At 33.3% G+C, this 22,126-nt stretch overlaps 1 protein-coding gene across 1 annotated transcript in view; it reads right to left on the bottom strand.

Annotated features, from left to right (window-relative positions):
• Window positions 1-1,183: 1,183 nt before the first annotated feature.
• Window positions 1,184-22,126, bottom strand: part of SerT (Serotonin transporter) — a 45,840-nt gene continuing 24,897 nt past the window's right edge. Inside the window, exons 3-8 of the mRNA XM_073992572.1 lie at window positions 17,286-17,496; window positions 16,680-16,953; window positions 10,944-11,122; window positions 10,535-10,829; window positions 1,712-1,912; window positions 1,184-1,633 (exon numbers count right to left, since the gene is read on the bottom strand). Of these exons, the coding sequence (XP_073848673.1) occupies window positions 1,388-1,633; window positions 1,712-1,912; window positions 10,535-10,829; window positions 10,944-11,122; window positions 16,680-16,953; window positions 17,286-17,496 (1,406 nt within the window). The 3' untranslated portion in view covers window positions 1,184-1,387. The remainder of the gene's footprint in view (window positions 1,634-1,711; window positions 1,913-10,534; window positions 10,830-10,943; window positions 11,123-16,679; window positions 16,954-17,285; window positions 17,497-22,126) is intronic.

Genomic DNA, 22,126 nt, shown 5'->3' with positions numbered 1-22,126 from the left:
ATTGTACTGTAGAGTAAACGAACATCATCCAGTAAAAATTTGTACAAATTGTTACTGGATGTTGTTCGTTTACTCTACAGTACAGTGCAAAATACCTTAGCCGATTACAAGAATTTACTGAACTTATACAAATTGTTAAGTAAACGAACACACCTATTATTTGACGTATACACTTTGGTATTAAAATTTAAAATGTAGTAGATTTCGTAAATCTAAACGTATTTGGCCTGTTCCCGTACTTTATAAAGTGGTAAAAGTCGTAAAAGTCGTAAACGATTTTCATATAAATTTTGTGTACGGGAACGCAAAATGTGTAAAAGTGGTAAAAATTGTAAAAACTTTTTAGTTCTGGAACAGAGCTATTATTAACATTGAGTGGCTTTTACATCTAACATGTTTTATAAAACATGTGTCATTTAAGTTGTCAATTCCATAGAATAGCTGTCAAATAAATGACGTAAATTCCCAAAACAGCTGCTTTAAATGCAAGTGTAAAATGCGTTTTATTGTACCATGAGTTAAACCATGTTTAACTAAAGTTGAAGCATGTTTAAATAAATCCAAACAACGATCTTCCCTATGTCGTCAATTCATCATTTCTCTTCCCATATGTTATCTCCCCTCACTCTAACGTTCTCCCTTCCTAATAAAACGTTTCCTAAACTAACCATTCACTGGCAAATGAAAACTTAAGCGGTTTACAACTTTTGCTGAGTATAATCGTATATTTGTTATTGTCCTCAGCATTATTAGCAACAGCAGCAGCAGCATTAGCGGCACCAAAATCAGACTCGGACCCGGACGCGCTTGCAATACTACAATTATTATCATACAAATATGGAGGCGTTTGTAATATACAAAACTGTCTACTTAATAAACGACTATGATGATGATGATGCTGAATATGATGATGTGGCGCATGTGAACGATGACTACCATTAACTAAATTCCTATAATTAAGATTAACATTTTGGTCAAGAAGATTCCCAGTCCAAGGTTTATTGGGTGGACCACAACTTTGGCAAGAATGGGATTTCTTCTGATAGTTGTTTGAATTGATTTCTTGATATCTTGCCGTTGATGTGTCCTCCTCCTCCCTTTCTCCTGTCTTCTTGACATTTTTAAAGCTAATATCATGCCCTGGTGGTTGATCCAGGTAACCATTTAAATAGTTGGCATTATAATACGAAGCATAGTACGACGACGAATTATTGAGATTTTCATTTCCACTTAATTTACTACAAAAATTTCCATTAAGTTTTGTTATTGTTGTTGGTGAATATTGCTGTGTTAGTTGTTCTTGTTGTTGTTGTTGGTGATGATGATGATTTTTGAGCTCACACTCTTTTTTTGTTGGCCAATTGTTTACATCTACATTACCTCCATGTCACACATTGGTACCCTGTTGCCCAGGAATGGAGGTGCCCCGATTTGTTTCCGGTTTAAATGAGGCATCGTAACGCTCTTGACAATTACCCTTGGAGGCAAAGAAGAATTTATAAATCATATACATGGGTATGCACATGACCGATGAACAGGTCACAGCCCAACCGACTTTTATACTCCACAAAGGATATTTGTATTCTGTGCCGAGCATTTCTTCATAGCCTAAAAATGAGAAAATAAAAATGGCCTGAAATGCATAAAAGTAAGTGAAAAATCTTTTTATTAAAATCCGTTATTCTCAGTAGAGTTATCGGTTATCGTTTACCAGTAGAAACACGGGACTGATATATGTCCAGCAAATACGCCAAAATAGTCCAGGTTTTTTGCCCAGCATCATTTCCACATCACTGGAAAAGCGTTCCACACCATAAAACCAAAACACCCCAGCTGCCTCCACAAACACCACAAAGAGAATGGCCAAACCTGGACCATAAACATTGAGGAAGTTTACCAGGAATACGCCACCCTGAAAGGAAATAAAAAATTACGTTTTTAAAGGTTTTTAAATTCAAAAAGTCGCTGAATTGATTTATTTCTATAGGAAAAGTTCGGTGAATTGCATTTTCTATAGGAAACGTTTGCTGAATCCACTTTTCCTAGAGAACATTTTGCTGAATTGACTTTTCTATAGAAAAGGTGCGCTGAATTAATTTTATCTGTAAAAAAATCGCTGAATGGATTTTTACTTCAAAAAATTTTGCTGAATTTACTTTATCTATGGAAAAATAATGCTGAATTGACTTTTTCTGTAAAAAAGTTCGCTGAATTGAATTTTTCTATACTAAAAAAAGAAAAAGTTCGCTTAATTTGTTTTCCTGTGTAGGAAAAGCTAGTTTAATTGATTTTTCTCTGGAAAAACATTGCTAAATTGGCTTTTTCTAGGGAAAAGGTTCGCTGAATTGACTTTTTTCTATACTAAAAGTTCGCTGAATTGATTTTTCTCTAGAAAAAGTTTGCTGAATTGACAGTTTCTTAAAAAAAAGGTTGCTGAATTTATTTCTTCTAAAGAAAAAGTTTGCTGAATTAACTTTTTCTATACTTAAAAAAAGAAAAAGTTCGCTGAATTAGTTTAATTGATTTTTCTATAGAAGAACATTGCTGAATTGGCTTTTTCTACGGAAATGGTTCGCTGAATTGACATTTTTCATTACTAAAAGTTCGCTGAATTAATTTTTCTATAGAAAAGATTTGCTGAATTGACAGGTTCTTAAGAAAAAGCTTGCTGAATTTATTTCTTCTAAAGAAAGAGTTTGCTGAATTGACTTTTTCTGTAAAAAAGTTCGCTGAATTGACTTTTTCTATATTAAAAAAAAAAAAGAAAAAAGTTCTCTGAATTGATTTCCTCTGTAGAAAAAATTAGTTTAATTGATTTTTCTATAAAAGAACTTTGCTGAATTGGCTTTTTCTACGGAAAAGGTTCTCTGAATTGACTTTTTTCTATACTAATAATTCGCTGAATTGATTTTTCTCTAGAAAAAGTTTGCTGAATTGACAGTTTCTTTAAAAAAAAGGTTGCTGAATTTATTTTTTCTAAAGAAAAAGTGAGCTGAATTAACTTTTTCTATACTAAAAAAAGAAAAAGTTCGCTGAATTAGTTTTATTGATTTTTCTATAAAAGAACATTGCTGAATTGGCTTTTTCTGCGGAAAACGTTGGCTGAATTGACTTTTTTCTATACTAATAGTTCGGTGAATTGATTTTTCTATAGAAAAAGTTTGCTGAATTGACAGTTTCTTTAAAAAAAACTGGTTGCTGAATTTATTTCTTTTAAAGAAAAAGTTTGCTGAATTGACTTTTTCTGTAAAAAAGTTCGCTGAATTGACTTTTCTATACTAAAAAAAGAAAAAGTTCTCTGAATTGATTTCCTCTGTAGAAAAAATTAGTTTAATTGATTTTTCTTTAAAAGAACTTTGCTGAATTGGCTTTTTCTACGGAAAAGGTTCGCTGAATTGACTTTTTTCTATACTAAAAGTTCGCTGAATTGATTTTTCTATAGAAAAGATTTGCTGAATTGGCAGTTTCTTTAAAAAAAGGTTGCTAAATTTATTTCTTCTAAAGAAAAAGTTTGCTGAATTGACTTTTTCTGTAAAAAAGTTCGCTGAATTGACTTTTTCTATACTAAAAAAAGAAAAAGTTCGCTGAATTGATTTCCTCTGTAGGAAAAATTAGTTTAATTGATTTTTCTGTGGAAGAACATTGCTGAATTGGCTTTTCCTACGGAAAAGGTTCGCTGAATTGACTTTTTTCTATACTAATAGTTCGCTGAAATTAACTTTCTGTAGAAAAAGTTTGCTGAATTGACAGTTTCTTTAAAAAAAAGGTTGCTGAATTTATTTCTTCTAAAGAAAAAGTTAGCTGAATTAACTTTTTCTATACTAAAAAAAGAAAAAGTTCGCTGAATTAGTTTAATAGATTTTTCTATAGAAGAACATTGCTGAATTGGCTTATTCTACGGAAAAGATTCGCTGAATTGACTTTTTTCTATACTTAAAGTTCGCTAAATTGATTTTTCTATAGAAAAAGTTTGCTGAATTGACAGTTTCTTTAAAAAAAGGTTGCTAAATTTATTTCTTCTAAAGAAAAAGTTTGCTGAATTGACTTTATCGGTAAAAAAGTTCGCTGAATTGATTTTTTTATACTAAAAAAAGAAAAAGTTCGCTTAATTTGTTTTCCTGTGTAGGAAAAGCAAGTTTAATTGATTTTTCTCTGGAAAAACATTGCTAAATTGGCTTTTTCTAGGGAAAAGGTTCGCTGAATTGACTTTTTTCTATAATAATAGTTCGCTGAATTGATTTTTCTCTAGAAAATGTTTGCTGAATTGACAGTTTCTTTAAAAATAAGGTTGATGAATTTATTTCTTCTATAGAAAAAGATAGCTGAATTAACTTTTTCTATACTAAAAGAAAGAAAAAGTTCGCTGAATTAGTTTAATTGATTTTTCTATAGAAGAACATTGCTGAATTGGCTTTTTCTACGGAAATGGTTCGCTGAATTGACATTTTTCTATACTAAAAGTTCGCTGAATTAATTTTTCTATAGAAAAGATTTGCTGAATTGACAGGTACTTAAGAAAAAGCTTGCTGAATTTATTTCTTCTAAAGAAAGAGTTTGCTGAATTGACTTTTTCTGTAAAAAAGTTCGCTGAATTGACTTTTTCTATATTAAAAAAAAAGAAAAAAGTTCTCTGAATTGATTTCCTCTGTAGAAAAAATTAGTTTAATTGATTTTTCTATAAAAGAACTTTGCTGAATTGGCTTTTTCTACGGAAAAGGTTCTCTGAATTGACTTTTTTCTATACTAATAATTCGCTGAATTGATTTTTCTCTAGAAAAAGTTTGCTGAATTGACAGTTTCTTTAAAAAAGGTTGCTGAATTTATTTCTTCTAAAGAAAAAGTGAGCTGAATTAACTTTTTCTATACTAAAAAAAGAAAAAGTTCGCTGAATTAGTTTAATTGATTTTTCTATAGAAGAACATTGCTGAATTGGCTTTTTCTACGGAAAAGGTTCGCTGAATTGACATTTTTCTATACTAATAGTTCGCTGAATTGATTTTTCTCTAGAAAAAGTTTGCTGAATTAACAGTTTCTTTAACAAAAAAAGTCGCTGAATTTATTTCTTCTAAAGAAAAAGTTTGCTGAATTGACTTTATCGGTAAAAAAGTTAGCTGAATTGATTTTGAAATGGAAAAAGTTTGTTGAATTTTCTTGGTCTTTTAAAACAGTCAATTCAGCATTGACTTTTTGTACAGAAAAAGTTTGCTAAATTTATTTCTCTATAGAAAAAATCTATGAATTGACTTTTTCTATAGCAAAAATTTCGCTAAATTTACTTTTTTTCTATAAAAATTATCGCTGAATTGACTATTTCTTTAGAAAAAGTTCGCTAAATGTACTTTTCTATAGACCAAAGTTCACTGAATTGACAAAAAGTTCGCTGAATTGTGGTTTGCAATAGAAAAGGTTTACTGAATTGACCTTTTATATAGAAAGTTGCTGAATTGACTTTTTCTACAGAAAAATTTGCTGAATTGACTTTTCTTCGATAGAACAAGTTTGCTGAATGAAAATGTCTTTATAGAATTTGCTGAGTTGATTTATTCTATAGGAACAGTTAGCTGAAATGATCTTTTTTAAAGAAAATGTTCGCTGAATAGACTTTTTCTATAGAAAAAGTTAGCTAAATAGACTTTTTATATGCAGAAAGTTTGCTGAATTGACTTTTTATGCAGAAAACGTTCGCTGAATTAACTTTTTCTATAAAGAATGTTCGCTGAATTAACTTTTTCTATAAAGATAGTTCGCTGAATAAACTTATGGTTTAGAAATATTAAATTTCCCATAAAAAATGTTTGCTGTATTGAATTTTTCTGTAGACAAAGTTAGCTGAATTGAATTTTCATAAGAAAAAGTTAGCTGAAAAGGCTTTTTTGACGAAAAAGTATAGAAAAAGTTAGCTGAATTGACTTTTTCTATAGTAAAAGTTTGCTGAATTGACTTTTATATAGAAAAAGTTTGCTGAATTTACTTTTACTACAAAAAAGTTTGCTGGGTTGACTTTTTCCATAGAATTGAGTTTCTCTGTAGAAAAAGTTTGCTGAATTGGATTTTCTATAGAAAAACATTTGCTGGATTGTCTTTGCCTATAGAACAAGTTTGCTGAATTAAAATGTTCTATAGAAAAATATAAAGTGTACTATAAAAAAGTTTGCTGAATTTACTTTTTCTATATAAAAAGTTTGCTGCATTGATTTTTTCCATAGAAAAGTTTTGCCGAATTTAGTTTTCAAAATAAGGTTTTGCTGGATTAACTTTTTCTATAGAAAAAGTTTGTTGAATTGACTTTTTTTAAGAAAAAGTTTGCTAAATTGACTTTTTCTACAGAAAAAAGTTTGCTGAATTGACTTTTCTATAGAAAAAGTTGGCTGACTTGAGTTTTCAATAGAAAGGGTTTGCTGAATTAACTTTTTCTATAGAAAAAGCTGGTTAAATTAACTTTTACTATAGAAAAAGTTTGCTAAATTGACTTTTTCTATAGTAAAAATTTGCTGAATTGGATTTTCTATAGAAAGACATTTGCTGAATTGTCTTTGCCTATAGAACAAGTTTGCTGAATTAAAATGTTCTATAGAAAAATATAAAATATACTATAAAAAAGTTTGCTGAATTTGCTTTTTCTATATAAAAAGTTTGCTGCATTGATTTTTTCCATAGAAAAGGTTTGCTGAATTGAGTTTTGAACAGAAAGATTTTGCTGGATTAACTTTTTCTATAGTAAAAGTTTGCTGAATTGACTTATTCTACAGAAAAAAATTTTGCTGAATTGACTTTTCTATAGAAAAAGTTGGCTGACTTGAGTTTTCAATACAAAAGGTTTGCTAAATTAACTTTTTCTATAGAAAAAGCTGGTTAAATTGACTTTTACTATAGAAAGAGTTTGCTGAATTGACTTTTTATATAGTAAAAGTTTGCTGAATTGGATTTTCTATAGAAAAACATTTGCTGAATTGTCTTTGCCTATGGAACAAGTTAGCTGAATTAAAATGTTCTATAGAAAAATATAAAATGTGATGTGTGTGATGAATATTTTTCCTTGAATTTTCTTTATAGAATTTGCTGAATTGTCTTATTCTATAGGAAAAGTTAGCTGAAATGACCTTTTTTAAAGAAAATGTTGACTTTTTCTATAGTAAAAGTTTGCTGAATTGACTTTTACTACAGAAAAAAGTTTGCTGAATTGAGTTTTCAAGAGAAAGGGTTTGCTGAATTAACTTTTTCTATAGATAAAGCTGGTTAAATTGAATTTTACTATAGAAAAAGTTTGCTGAATTGAATAGAAAAAGTTTGCTGAATTGACTTTTTCTATAGTAAAAGTTTGCTGAATTGGATTTTCTATAGAAAAACATTTGCTGAATTGTCTTTGCCTATAACACAAGTTTGCTGAATTGAAATCTTCTATAGAAAAATATAAAATGTACTATAAAAAAGTTTGCTGAATTTACTTTTTCTATATAAAAAGTTTGCTCCATTGGTTTTTTCCATAGAAAAGGTTTGCTGAATTGAGTTTTCAATAGAAAGATTTTGCTGGATTAACTTTTTCTATAGTAAAAGTTTGCTGAATTTACTTATTCTACAGAACAAAAAATTGCTGAATTGACTTTTCTATAAAAAAGTTGGCTGACTTGAGTTTTCAATAGAAAAGGTTTGCTGAATTAACTTTATCTACGAAAAAGCTCGTTAAATTGACTATTACTATAGAAAAAGTTTGCTGAATTGACTTTTTCTATAGTAAAAGTTTGCTGAATTGGATTTTCTATAGAAAAACATTTGCTGAATTATCTTTGCCTATAGAACATATTTGCTGAATTAAAATATTCTATAGAAAAATATAAAATGTACTATAAAAAGTTTGCTGAATTTACTTTTTCTATATAAAAATTTTGCTGCATAGATTTTTTCCATAGAAAAGGTTTGCTGATTTGAGTTTTCAATAGAAAAGGTTTGCTGAATTAACTTTTTCTATAGACAAAGCTGGTTAAAATTATTTCTACTACAGAAAAAGTTTGCTGAATTGACTTTTTCTATAGTAAAAGTTTGCTGAATTTACTTATTCTACAGAACAAAAAATTGCTGAATTGACTTTTCTATAAAAAAGTTGGCTGACTTGAGTTTTCAATAGAAACTGTTTGCTGAATTAGTTTTTTCTATAGAAAATGTATGCTGAATTTACTTTTTTATTGAAACAATTTGCTGAATTGACTTTTTTATAAAAAAGAATTGCTGAATTGTATTTTCTATTTTTTGTATTTTTTCTACCGTAAAAGTTATTTAAATTGTTTTTTTTTATAAAAACAGTTTGCTGAATTTATTTTTTGATTAATTGATTGATTTGTCTAAATAAAAGGTTTACTGAATAGTGTTTTTGTATAGAAAAAGTTTGCTGAATTGATTTTTTTCATAGAAAAAGGTGGCTGAATTGACTTTTTCTATAGAATAAATTTGCTGAATTTATTATTTCTAAAGCAAAAGTGTGCTGAATTTACTTTTTCAATGGAAAACGTTTGCTGATTTAATTTTTTCATAGACAAATTTCGCAGAATTGTGTTTTTCAATACAAACTGTTTGCTGAATTGAATTTTGCTATAGAAAAAGTTTGCTGAATTAACATTTTATATGGAAAAGTTTGCTGTATATAACTTTTTTCTATGGAAAAATAGGCTGACTTGACTTTTTTATAAATAACGTTCGCTGAATGACCTTTGTCTATAGAAAAAGTTAGCTGAATTGTCTTTTTTCTATATAAACAGTTTGCTGAATAAACATTTTCTATAGAAAAAGTTTGTTGAATTGAATTTTGTATAGAAAAAGTTTGTTGAATTTACTTTTCTATAGAAAAAGTTTGTTGAATTGACTTTTTCTATAGAAAAAGTTAGCTGAATTGACTTTTTCTAAAGAAAAAGTTAGCTGAATTGACTTTTTCTAAAGAAAAAGTTAGCTGAAATTACTTTTTATATAGAAAAAGTTTGCTGAATTGACTTTTCCTATAGAAAAAGTTAGTTGAATTCATTTTGTTCACAGAAAAGTTTGCTGAATTCACTTTTTCTATACAACAAGTTAGCTGAATTCACTTTTTCTATAGAAAAAGTTTGCTGAATTCACTTTTCCTATAGAAAAAGTTAGCTGAATTCATTTTGTCCACAGAAAAGTTTGCTGAATTCACTTTTTCTATAGAACAAGTTAGCTGAATTCACTTTTTCTATAGAAAAAGTTTGCTGAATTCACTTTTTCTATAGAACAAGTTAGCTGAATTCACTTTTTCTATAGAACAAGTTAGCTGAATTCACTTTTTCTATAGAAAAAGTTTGCTGAATTCACTTTTTCTATAGGAAAAGTTTGCTGAATTCACTTTTCCAATAGAAATATTTTGCTGAATTCATTTTTTCTATAGAAAAAGTTTGCTGAATTAAATTTTCTATAGAGATAGTTAGCTAAAATCACTTTTTCTTTAGAAAAAAGTTTTCTGATTTGACTTTTTCTATAGATAAAGTTCGCTGAATTGACTTGTTCCATAGAAAAATTTTGCTGAGTTGACTTTTTCTATAGGATAATTTTTGTTGAATTTACTTATATTATAGAAAAAGATTGCTGAATTGACTTCTTATACAGAAATGTTTGCTGAATTAAAGTTTTCTACAGGTAGGTGGATAAACTGGTTAAAATAAATGCATTATGCAAGCTGTGTGGATAAGGTAGAAGAAGCATTATAAACGTCATTTAAATAACTCTTAAACCACGTACTAGTTATCCTATCCAATGGTCCAACATTGATGCATAATACTAGTCTTCCCCATATACTCACACACTTCTTATATTTATTAAATAAAATAAATAACTATTCCACACACTTTAGCCATTACTGGAGCTAGCGAGTTCTTCTCCCTTTCAACTACAATTCAACACATCTCTAAGGGAGTCACTGTGGTAAACACCAAATTATAATTTCAAATGTAATCAAGTCAAGTGATAACAAACATTAGTTATCAACAAGTGGAAGATTGACCCTGCCACCTAAAAAGGATGGACAATAGCGGAACTACTGGTGTCCACCCTCCTCAATGATGTTTGAGGAAAGAAGAAGAAAAAACAGGAAATAACCAAACAAATGGAGTTTTGTTGAATGAAGGGAAGATAGTGGAAAAGTTAAGTGCTCAATGGTGTAAATCATTTGGACAGGTGCTAAATGTTCGGAGGAGGAGGGTGTTACCTAAGTAAACACACACTATAAAACACATTATATATGTACATATGTATATATGTTTTTATGCTATAGCAAGGGCTACTCCAGTTAGTGGAAATAGGCATTTCATTAACAGTCTCTTTGATTATGTGATGAATTAGCAAATCAAATGTTACTGTGATGTGATAGAAGCAGGGGGGAAGGGGATTTCTAATGAATTGACTTCTTGGCATAATTAAGTTAAATGGATAGATAAAAAGGTTTTTGTTTGTTTTGTTAGCCCTGATTTGTATCTTATAAATAAATTTATATTTATTACCCGATGTGGATTTGCTTGATTTGACTTTTACTTACATATGTCATGGTGGGTAGGGCACACAAGAATATCCCTGCAAGCAGTAGTAATACAAACAACTCTCTTCTTCTACCAATGGAGCGGGGATACTCATCACACAAGGCCGTTATCATTGCCTCTAGACCACCAAATGTTGAATCCAAACCCAAGGTGATTAACATTAAAAAGAAAATTATGGACCAAAATACCGAACCACTCATTGTGGCAATGGCCTCGGGATAGACAATAAATACCAGGCCGGGACCCTCAAGACCCACCCGATCGATGGTGGTTTTTTGGACATGGGCCATGTAGCTGAAAACAGAATACAGAACAAATGTTTAACATTACAACAAAGTATCAAAGACATTAAGAAGTTCGGATAAACTTAATTTGAATTTCTGACCAAGATGTCGTTTGTTGACTTACCCCAGCACCGAAAATATAACGAAACCAGCCAAAAAGCTAGTCAAGCAATTAATACTACTGGTAATTAATGCATCGCGATAACAATTATTGTGAAATTTGTTATAACTTGACAGGGCCAATAGCGTGCCGAATCCAGGTCCCAAGGAAAAGAAAATTTGTGATGCGGCATCAATCCAAACCTAGAAAATAAACAGAAGATAGGGATATGAGGAAACTGATATTGTCCAAACAACGTGGATAAGATAAAATCGTTATCCACGTGATGTGGATAAGATAAAATCGCTATCCACGTGATGTGGATAAGATAAAATCATTATCCACGAGACGTGTATAAGACAAAATCGTTATCCACGTGATGTGGATAACATAAAATCTTCATTTAAGTGACATGGATGAGGTGAAAAGTGACGTGGATAGAATAAAGTCGGTACCCAAACGACTGGATAAGATAAAATTGTTATCCGAGTGACGTCGATAAGATAAAATTTTTATCCAAGTGATGTGAATGAGATAAAATTCGTATCCACGTGAGGTGGATAAGTTAAAACTCTTATTCAAGTTACTTGGATAAGTTACAACTCTTATCCAAGTGACCAAGTAACACGGATAAACTAAAACTCTAATGCAAGTAAGGCAGAACTCTTATCTATGTGACGTGTATAAGGTGAAATCCTTATCCAAGTGACTTGGATAAAGTTAAACTATTATAGGAGTGACTTGGATAAGGTAAATCTTGCATTCCATTGTCGTGGATAAGGTAAAACTCTTATCCAAATGACTTGGATAAAGTAAAACTCCTATTCAAACGACTTGATTAATTTCAAACTCCTATCCATGTGACGTGGATAAGGTAAAACTCTTATCCAAATGACTTGGATAAAGTAAAACTCTTATCCAAGTGACCTGAATAAGTTCAAACTCTTATCCATGTCACGTGGATAAGGTAGACCACTTATCCATATAACGTGGATAAGCTAAAACTCTTATCCAAGTAACGTGGATAAGGTGGATAACTTGAAAAAGCTAAAAGTCTAATGCAAGTAACGTGGATAAGGCAGAACTCTTATCTACGTGACGCGGATAAGGTGAAACCCTTATCCAAGTGACTTCGATAAAGTACAATACTTATCCGAGTGACTTGGATAAGGTAAATCTTGCATTCTAGTGTCGTGGATAAGGTAAAGCTCTTATCCAAATGACTTGGATAAAGTAAAACTCTTATCCAAGTGACTTGAATAAGTTCAAACTCTTATCCATGTGACGTGCATAAGGTAGAACACTTATCCATGTAACGTGGATAAACTAAAACCCTTATCCAAGTAATGTGAATAAGGTGGATAACTTGCATAATCTAAAAGTCTAACGCAAGTAACGCGGATAAGGCAGAACTATTATCTATGTGGTGTGGATAAGGTGAAACCCTTATCCAAGTGACTTGGATAAAGTAAAACTCTTATCCGAGTGACTTGGATAAGGTAAATCTAGTATTCCAGTGTCGTGGATAAGTTAAAACTCTTATCCGAAGTAAAACTCTTATCCAAGTGATTTGGATAAATTCAAACTTTTATCTATGTGACGTGGATAAGGTAGAACACTTATCCAAATGGCGTGGATAAGATGGAACTCTTTTCCAAGTATCGTGGGTAAGGTGGAACTGTTATCCAAATTACTTGGATAAGCTAAAACTTTAATTCAAGCAACGTGGATAAGACAGAACTCTTATCTATGTGGCGTTGATAAGGTGAAACCCTTTTCCAAGTGACTTGGATAAAGTAAAACTCTTATCCAAGTGACTTGAACAAGTTCAAACTGTTATCCACGTGACGTGGATAAGGTAGAACACTTATCCATGTAACGTGGATAAGATGGACTTCTTATCCAAGAAACGTGGATAAGGTGGATAACTTGGATAAGATAAAAGTCTAATGCAAATGACGTGGATAAGGCAGAACCTTATCTATGTGACGTGGATAAGGTGAAACCCTTATCCAAGTGACTTGGATAAAGTGAAACTCTTATCCGGGTGACTTGGATAAGGTAAATCTTGCATTCCAGTGTCGCGGTTAAGGTGAAACTTTTATCCAAATGACTTGGATAAAGTAAAACTCGTATCCAAGTGATTTGAATAAGTTCAAACTCTTATCCATGTGACATGGATAACGTAGAACACTTATCCATGTAACGTGGATAAGCTAAATCTCTTATCCAGGTAACGTGGATAAGGTGGAAACTTGGATAAGCTAAAAGTCTAATGCAAGTAACGTGAATAAGGAGAACCGTTATCCAAGTGACTTGGATAAAGTAAAACTCTTATCCGAGTGAAGTGGATAAGGTAGATATTGCATTCCAGTGTCGTGGATAAGTTAAAACTCTTATCCAAAGTAAAACTCTTATCCAAGTGACTTGGATAAGGTAGAACACTTATCCAAATGACGTGGATAAGATGGAACTCTTATCCAAGTATCGAGGGTAAGGTGAAACCGTTATCCAAGTGACTTGGATAAAGTAAAACTCTTATCCGAGTAAAGTGGATAAGGTATATATTGCATTCCAGTGTCGTGGATAAGTTAAAACTCTTATCCAAAGTAAAACTCTTATCCAAGTGACTTGGATAAGTTTAAACTCTTATCCATGTGACGTGGATAAGGTAGAACACTTATCCAAATGACGTGGATAAGATGGAACTCTTATCCAAGTATCGTGGGTAAGGTGGAACTGTTATCCAAATAACTTGGATAAGCTAAAATTATTATTCAAGCAACGTGGATAACACAGAACTCTTATCGATGTGGCGTGGATAAGGTAAAACCCTTATCCAAGTGACTTGGATAAGGTAAATTTTGCATTCCAGTGTCATGGATAAGGTAAAACTTTTATCCAAATGACTTAGATAAAGTAAAACTCTTATCCAAGTGAAGTGGATAAGGTAAATATTTCATTCCAGTGTCGTGGATAAGTTAAAACTCTTATCCAAAATAAAACTCTTATCCAAGTGACTTGGATAAGTTTAAACTCTTATCCATGTGACGTGGATAAAGTAGAACACTTATCCAAATGACGTGGATAAGATGGAACTCCTTTCCAAGTATCGTGGGTAAGGTGGAACTGTTATCCAAATAACTTGGATAAGCTAAAACTATAATTCAAGCAACGTGGATAACACAGAACTCTTATCGATGAGGCGTGGATAAGGTAAAACCCTTATCCAAGTGACTTGGATAAGGTAAATTTTGCATTCCAGTGTCGTGGATAAGGTAAAACTTTTATCCAAATGACTTAGATAAAGTAAAACTCTTATCCAAGTGAAGTGGATAAGGTAAATATTTCATTCCAGTGTCGTGGATAAGTTAAAACTCTTATCCAAAATAAAACTCTTATCCAAGTGACTTGGATAAGTTTAAACTCTTATCCATGTGACGTGGATAAGGTAGAACACTTATCCAAATGACGTGGATAAGATGGAACTCCTTTCCAAGTATCGTGGGTAAGGTGGAACTGTTATCCAAATAACTTGGATAAGCTAAAACTATAATTCAAGCAACGTGGATAACACAGAACTCTTATCTATGTGGCGTGGATAAGGTAAAACCCTTATCCAAGTGACTTGGATAAAGTAAAACTCCTATCCGAGTGACTTGGATAAGGTAAATCTTACATTTCAGTGTCGTGGATAAGGTAAAACTCTTATCCCAATGACTTGGATAAAGTAAAACTCTTATCCAAGTGAAGTGGATAAGGTAAATATTTCATTCCAGTGTCGTGGATAAGTTAAAACTCTTATCCAAAGTAAAACTCTTATCCAAATGACTTGGATAAGTTTAAACTCTTATCCATGTGACGTGGATAAGGTAGAACACTTATCCAAACGACGTGGATAAGATGGAACTCTTATCCAAGTATCGTGGGTAAGGTGGAACTGTTATCCAAATAACTTGGATAAGCTAAAACTATAATTCAAGCAACGTGGATAACACAGAACTCTTATCTATGTGGCGTGGATAAGGTAAAACCCTAATCCAACTGACGTGGATAAGGTAAATTTTGCATTCCAGTGACGTGGATAAGGTTAAACTCTTATCCATGTGACTTGGATAAAGTAAAACTCTTATACGAGTGACTCGGATAAGGTAAATCTTGCATTCTAGTGTCGTGGATAAGGTAAAACCCTTATCCAAGTGACTTGAATAAGTTCAAACTCTTATCCATTTGACGTGGATAAGGTAGAACACTTATCCATGTAACGTGGATAAGATGGAATTCTTATCTATGTGACGTGGATAAGGTGAAACCCTTATCCAAGTGACTTGGATTAAGTAAAACTCTTATTTGAGTGACTTGGATAACGTAAATCTTGCATTCTAGTGTCGTGGATAAGGTAAAACTCTTATCCAAGTAACGTGGATAAGTTCAAGCTCTTATCCATTTGACGTGGATAAGGTAGAACACTTATCCATGTAACGTGGATAAGATGGAATTCTTATCTATGTGACGTGGATAAGGTGAAACCCTTATCCAAGTGACTTGGATTAAGTAAAACTCTTATCCGAATGACTTGGATAAGGTAAATCGTGCATTCCAGTGCCGTGGATAAGGTAAAACTCTTATCCAAGTAACGTGGATAAGGTGGATAACTTGGATAAGCTAAAAGTCTAATGCAAGTAACGTTGATAAGGAAGAACTCTTATCTACGTGACGTAGATAAGGTGAAACCCTTATCCAAGTGACTTGGATTAAGTAAAACTCTTATCCGAGTGACTTGGATAAGGTAAATCTTGCATTCCAGTGTCGTGGATAAGCTGAAACTCTTATCCAAGTAACGTGGATAAGGTGGATAACTTGGATAAGCTAAAAGTCTAATGCAAGAGACGTGGATAAAGCAGAACTCTTATCTATGTGACTGGGATAAAGTAAAACTCTTATCCGAGTGACTTGGATAAGGTAAATCTTGCATTCTAGTGTCGTGGATAAGGTAAAACTCTTATCCAAATGACTTGGATAAATTAAAACTCTTATCCAAGTGACTTGATTAATTTCAAACACTTATCCATGTAACGTGGATAAGCTAAAACTCTTATCCAGGTAACGTGGATAAGGTGCATAACTTGGATAAGCTAAAAGTCTAATGCAAGTAACGTGGATAAGGTTAAACTGTTATCCAAGTGACTCGGATAAAGTAAAACTCTTATCCGAGTGACTTGAATAAGGTAAATCTTACATTCCAGTGTCGTGGATAAGTTAAAACTCTTATCCAAAGTAAAACTCTTATCCAAGTGACTTGGATAAAGTAAAACACTTATCCAAATGACGTGGATAAGATGGAACTCTTATCCAAGTATCGTGGGTAAGGTGGAACTATTATCCAAATAACTTGGATAAGCTAAAACTATAATTCAAGAAACGTGGATAAGACAGATCTCGTATCTATGTAACGTGGATAAGAAGAACCCCTTATCCAAGTGACGTGGATAAGGTAAATTTTGCACTCCAGTGACGTGGATAAGTTTTACCTCCAAGTGACTTGTAAAGTTCTTGACAAGTTAAGCCGTAAACACATGCAACGTTTCAATAAATTTGGTCGCCATAAAAAAATAAAAAAAGCAAGGGCAACATAGATCGAATTTTTCTTCATATTTTCATTTATCAGAAATGGAGCCCAACTTTACTGAAACGTTGGATGTGTTTACGGCTTTATATTTTTTTTAAAGTTTGAAAGAATTTCCTCTCCTCAATACTCACCCTTGAATTTTTCAATTTATGCCATTCCGGTGTTAAATAATATTTGATACCTTCATCGGCGCCAGGCAATGATACACCGCGTATCAACAAAATGATGAGTACAACATATGGGGCCAAGGCGGTTACCCAAACTACTTTGCCAGCCGAGCGGACACCCTTCCACAAGGAGAAATAGACCAAAACAAATACACCAAAAACGCATAAAGCCAATGTTGGTTTAACGGGACCCATTAAATCTAGGCCATCTGATTTGTACTGTTCCAAGACTTTGCGTCTGCAAAAAAAAGAAGAAACGGAAGAACAACCACAAATAAATCAAAATAAATAAACATTTTATTAGCAACAACAACAAAAACAAAGCAACTAAAAAAGGATATCAAATAGCCCATCAAACAATGGATGACAGACTGAATGACGGGGCTAGCTAACCAACCATTTAGATAAATACATTTATTGAAGTGGTTAAACAGCATCCAGCCCCCACTCCAAACTGCTGAACTAAAAGGCAGGCAGGGCAAAATGTTTGTTTTTAACAACACAGCATGCCTTGTGTGACCCACATGATGAGGCAGGAAGGGAGGATGGAGATGTTTTAGAAATACTCACTCAAAAAACTCTTTGGCCGGTGTTGTTTGATTGGCATTAAAGTTGGCATTTGTAACGGGCATACAAGTAGCCGTATTCCATGGATTATCACACGATGTCCAAGGCAATTTGGATGTAAACGAGGCGAACAGATAGTAAACAGCCCATCCAATAATTGTGTTATAGTACATCCCCATATAAATGTCAATTAGACATATTGCATAGCCGACACCTGTTGAGGACGACAAAGAAAGAAGGGAAAGTGGGTTAGTATGATAGTGGTTTACAGCAAAATCTCTGAAAGTTTTTCGATTAAGTTTTAGTTTATTAAGAAAGGAAAAAACTGTATTGAAACAAGAAAACAATGGAGTTTAAATTGGTTACCGTTTAAAGGCGTCTTTCATTGATATTCTTGGGCATATGTACCCAGCATACCAATCGTACCGACATCGCAATGAAATTGGAACAAAATTCGGATGATACGTCAGATGTTGGATCCGAAATCTTAACGATATCTTAACGAAAGTTGTATGAAGTGGTTGACATAATTTCGGAACGAAATGTCGGAGCGAAATCGCATAGATTTCGGTCAGAATTCGGAACGAAATCCGAAGAAAATCCTTAGGAAATTCGGAAGTCGAATTTTTTCTTCAGAATTTTCGTACAGATTTCTGAACGATTTCGGAATAAAGTCATATGAAAATCGGAGGTATCTTCCGAATCTTCGTAAAGATTTCTAAACGATTTTGGAATAATGTCGTATGAATATCGAAGTAAAAATTTGTTCTCTGACGCCTCTTGCTGTTAAATATATACCAAAGGTGGTTGTTGTGCGAAGGGAAATTTGTTTCCGACATATCGAAACGAATTCGTACCGAAATCGGAAGAAAAACATTGGTATATTCGAAGGGAAATTTACTTTCGACATTCTCTCCGAAATCCAAACGAAATCTGAACGAATTCCTCTACGAAATCGTATAGAAATCGGAACGAAATCTGAACGATTTGGCTTCCGAAATTGTTCAGATGTGTCTGACATCCGATGTTTGGTTTGCTGGGTACATACATATGGGTACATACATATGTTCGAGTAGCAGAAAGGACGTTCCGGTACATCATCACAGCTGCAACAGCTCGCCATATAGTATGTGCTGGTCGAATACTCGAAGTGAGACCAGACTTCCCAGCAGCGGCGACGGGATTAGCAAATGAGCGTGATGAGTCTCGTTGTGCCAACCCCAGTAAACCCAGAGTAAGGGAGCTGACACTGGAAGTTATCCGGTTGGTCGGTGAGCATTAGCGGAACAAGTGGTTAAATCACCTGAAGAATTGCAACATTGAGGCTGGAATAAGTGAATTGTTGGCAATGGTTATGTCGCTTTCGAATCCTGGAAAGATGAAAAGTAGGACCTTAGTCACGTTTGGCGACGTTGAGCTGTCCGATCTGGAGGATTGCGCAAGTTATTTCAACTGAAAGTTTGTCGATCACCCCGGGAGTGAAGTGAAGAGTACTACGTCGCATTAGATATCTTCCTGCCGAGGATGAACCACCACTATTTACAATGGATGATGTTGTGAATGTCATCAGAAACGCTGAATTATCCAAAGCGTTGAGCCCTGATGGAATCTCCATGGTAATGCTGAAACAACTGGATGTGCCGGGTGTCGAATATCTCTGTGAAAATGGACGGGCTAGTTCCGCTACTGAAGCCAGGCAAGAATATCAGCAAAGGTGAATCGTACAGACCGATTTCGCTTTTGTTGCCCGTAGCAAAGGCTTGAAGGTTTAGTCAAACCCAGCGTTTGAAATAGCAATCCAGTTGCCGGTCATCAGCATGGGTTCCGTAAGCAGCACAGCACGACAACTAGAGTTGTGTAGTTCCGGAACGAACTAGTTCCAAGGAACTATTAGAAGGAAGGAAGGAACTATATCCAACTCTTGCATTCATATAGTTCCTATAGTTCATATATTTCCTTTAGTTCATATTGTTCCTTTCATTCTCGCTCCTTTAATTACACATTCAGTTCGATCTGTCTCATTTCTTACATCACGTTACACCTTACATCACTGCAATTTATTTATTTTTATGTCAATTAAGCCACGAAACGATGAAAACAAAAAGAACGATGGAAGATAAAGATTCGTGGAACTATTTCCGTCTCGGAACTATTTGGAACGAAGGAAACATAAAAGAACGACGAAAGAAAAAGATTCATTGAACTACATCGGTCTCGGAACTATTTGGAACTATGGAACTATATTTAGGAACTAGTTCCTTTTGGGAAATGGAACTAGAAAGATCGATCCGCTCCGGGAAATAGATTGCACAACTCTAACGACAACAGCGCTGCATGCCATCTCCACACATATTAGTCGAGGACTTAGCTAGAGCAAACCTGATGATAGAACACTGATGGTGGCGATTGACTTATCAAAAGCCTCTGATACTGTCAAGTACTCCACGCTGTTTGAGGATATCGATCTTACAACCCTCCTCCCAAGTTTGAAACATTGGATAATCAATTATATGTGTGGGCTCTAGTCGTACGTGGAATTCAGGAACAAGAAATCCAAGTTCCATAGATTAAAACAGGGAGTTCACCAAGGTGTTGTGATATCTCCGGAACTGTTTAACCTCGACCTCTTCTCTATTCCGCCCCCTTCAGACGGCATTGAGATGGTAACCCAGATGTCATTTGTGAAAGGCAACAAAGATTCTTCCAGTACAGCAACACAAGGGCATGCTTTCGTTACAGTACTTGCTTGGGGGTTATTGTTAGAGCCATCCTAATCACCATTTGGTGGATAGGACTCCCATACCCAGGCATGTCAGGAGAGATCTTCATGATCTAGAAAGAGAGGTCCAACGTTACAAGAGAGAACCCCTAGATAAAAAAGCCTATTAAGCAGGTTTAAATAGCATTCACACGGATGCAGACGCAGATGCCATAAACAACTATCGTGTGAATGCGGTCCTCGGAGAACATCCCCCATCAATGACAGCTGAGGAGCGTTATAGCTCATTTAGACTAAATCCTCGACTGGATTTAATAAATCCAGTACAAATCTCATTGCATTTAGATATACATTTTGTAGGATTTAAATGGCAGTCAGCTGTTCATAGCACAATTACTAAGGTAGATGCATCAGCCCTTCTGATCGAATTTGAAATGTCAAAAGAATTTTTTTGTAAATTGAATTCGTCTCAAAAAACATACGTCAAATTACAAATTTATTGTTTAATACTGTTAGCACACTATGCACACTAATGCTAAATAAATAGCAAATAGAAAATTATTTTATCACAGTTTGCCCATCTAAAATAAATAAACCAATTATTTTATAGTTTAGACATCATAAATATTAGTCTTGGTTGATTAAAATCAACTTTGTACATCAAAACAAATTTAATTTTTCCGCCTTGTTTACAGATTTTTACATTTTAAATTATTTCTAGTGTAGCAATTCACCGATGCATCTACCTTGTTTCTTGTGCCAGCTTGCAACTTTTTGTATTTTCTAGCAACATGTTGCAAAAAACAGAGTTGTATACGAGGATTTATGCCAGATTTAAAACAAATCCACTCAATAGGAGGATTTATTTTTGTATGGGAAATCTGGTAGATTTTGGCTGGATTTAGCAAATAAAACCTGATAATGTGCTAAATCCGGCTAATCAAGTCATATCTAAATGGGCTCTTAGCAGCCACGACGAACCAGAAGTTTTGGCTCAACTAAGCTACCGGATGGTACAGCCGTCTAAATTCCTATAGGTCAAGAATCGATGACACAGTGCAAAACATTTCTTGGATTTCCTAAATTTTTTATTCAGATTAAAGGTGTGTTCAGTACGGTTATGACTGTTTTACAACCTCGTATGCCTGTATGATATTTTGATGAGCTTTTACCTAAGATTATATAAAATCTTATTTATAAAGTGATTCGATAAAAAAGCTTCCGCACAGAAACTTTTAAAGTTTTAAGTTTCCAGAACTTTTGACAATTTTTTGAAGTCACTGTAATAGTAAGGCCATGTTTATTATATTATAGCCTTTTGCAGAGTTAACCTTCTTTATGAAGATTTATTTCAAATATAAGCTATGGAATTGACATTTGAAACCCAATGGTTTTGTTAAATCCGTTTATATATAAACGTGTTATAAGTTTATATTTACGAAATCCACTCGATTTCAACTGTCAATTCCATTGCTTAAACGTCAAACGAAATCCAATGGATTTCAGATGAGTTTTCATTGGACATATACGCAAAGGAATTGACAGCTGAAATCGAGCGGATTTCGTAAATGTAAACCAAGCATAGGCGCACACGACATAACCAAAATGACATAACCTTTTTTTCCACAAAAGTCATTTCCGATGAACTTTTGTATAGAAAAAGTCATCTCCGGTCAACTTTTGTACAGGAAAAGTCATCTCCGGTGAACTTTTGTATTGGAAAAGTCATCTCCGGTGAACTTTTGTATAGGAAAAGTCATCTCCGGCCAATTTTGTATAGGAAAAGTCATCTCTGGTGAACTTTTGTATAGGAAAAGTCATCTTCGGTCATCTTTTGTATAGGAAAAGTCATTTCCGGTGAACTTTTGTATAGGAAATGTCATCTCCGGTCAACTTTTGTATAGGAAAAATCATCTCCGGTGAACTTTTATATAGGAAAAGTCATCTCCGGCCAATTTTGTATAGGAAAAGTCATCTCTGGTGAACTTTTGTATAGGAAAAGTCATCTTCGGTCATCTTTTGTATTGGAAAAGTCATATATATAATTTTATATTATATATAACTTTATTTTATAAATCATAAAAATTAAAAGTGGTTTGTGCGGGACTTTTTTCAATATTTAAAT

Source organism: Musca autumnalis, unplaced genomic scaffold (genome assembly GCF_047663935.1).
Source record: "Musca autumnalis isolate F117 unplaced genomic scaffold, ASM4766393v1 scaffold_5, whole genome shotgun sequence".
Taxonomy (NCBI): domain Eukaryota; kingdom Metazoa; phylum Arthropoda; class Insecta; order Diptera; family Muscidae; genus Musca; species Musca autumnalis.
The sequence above is the reverse complement of the archived record's forward strand: the minus strand, read 5'-3'. Positions and strand labels throughout refer to the sequence as shown.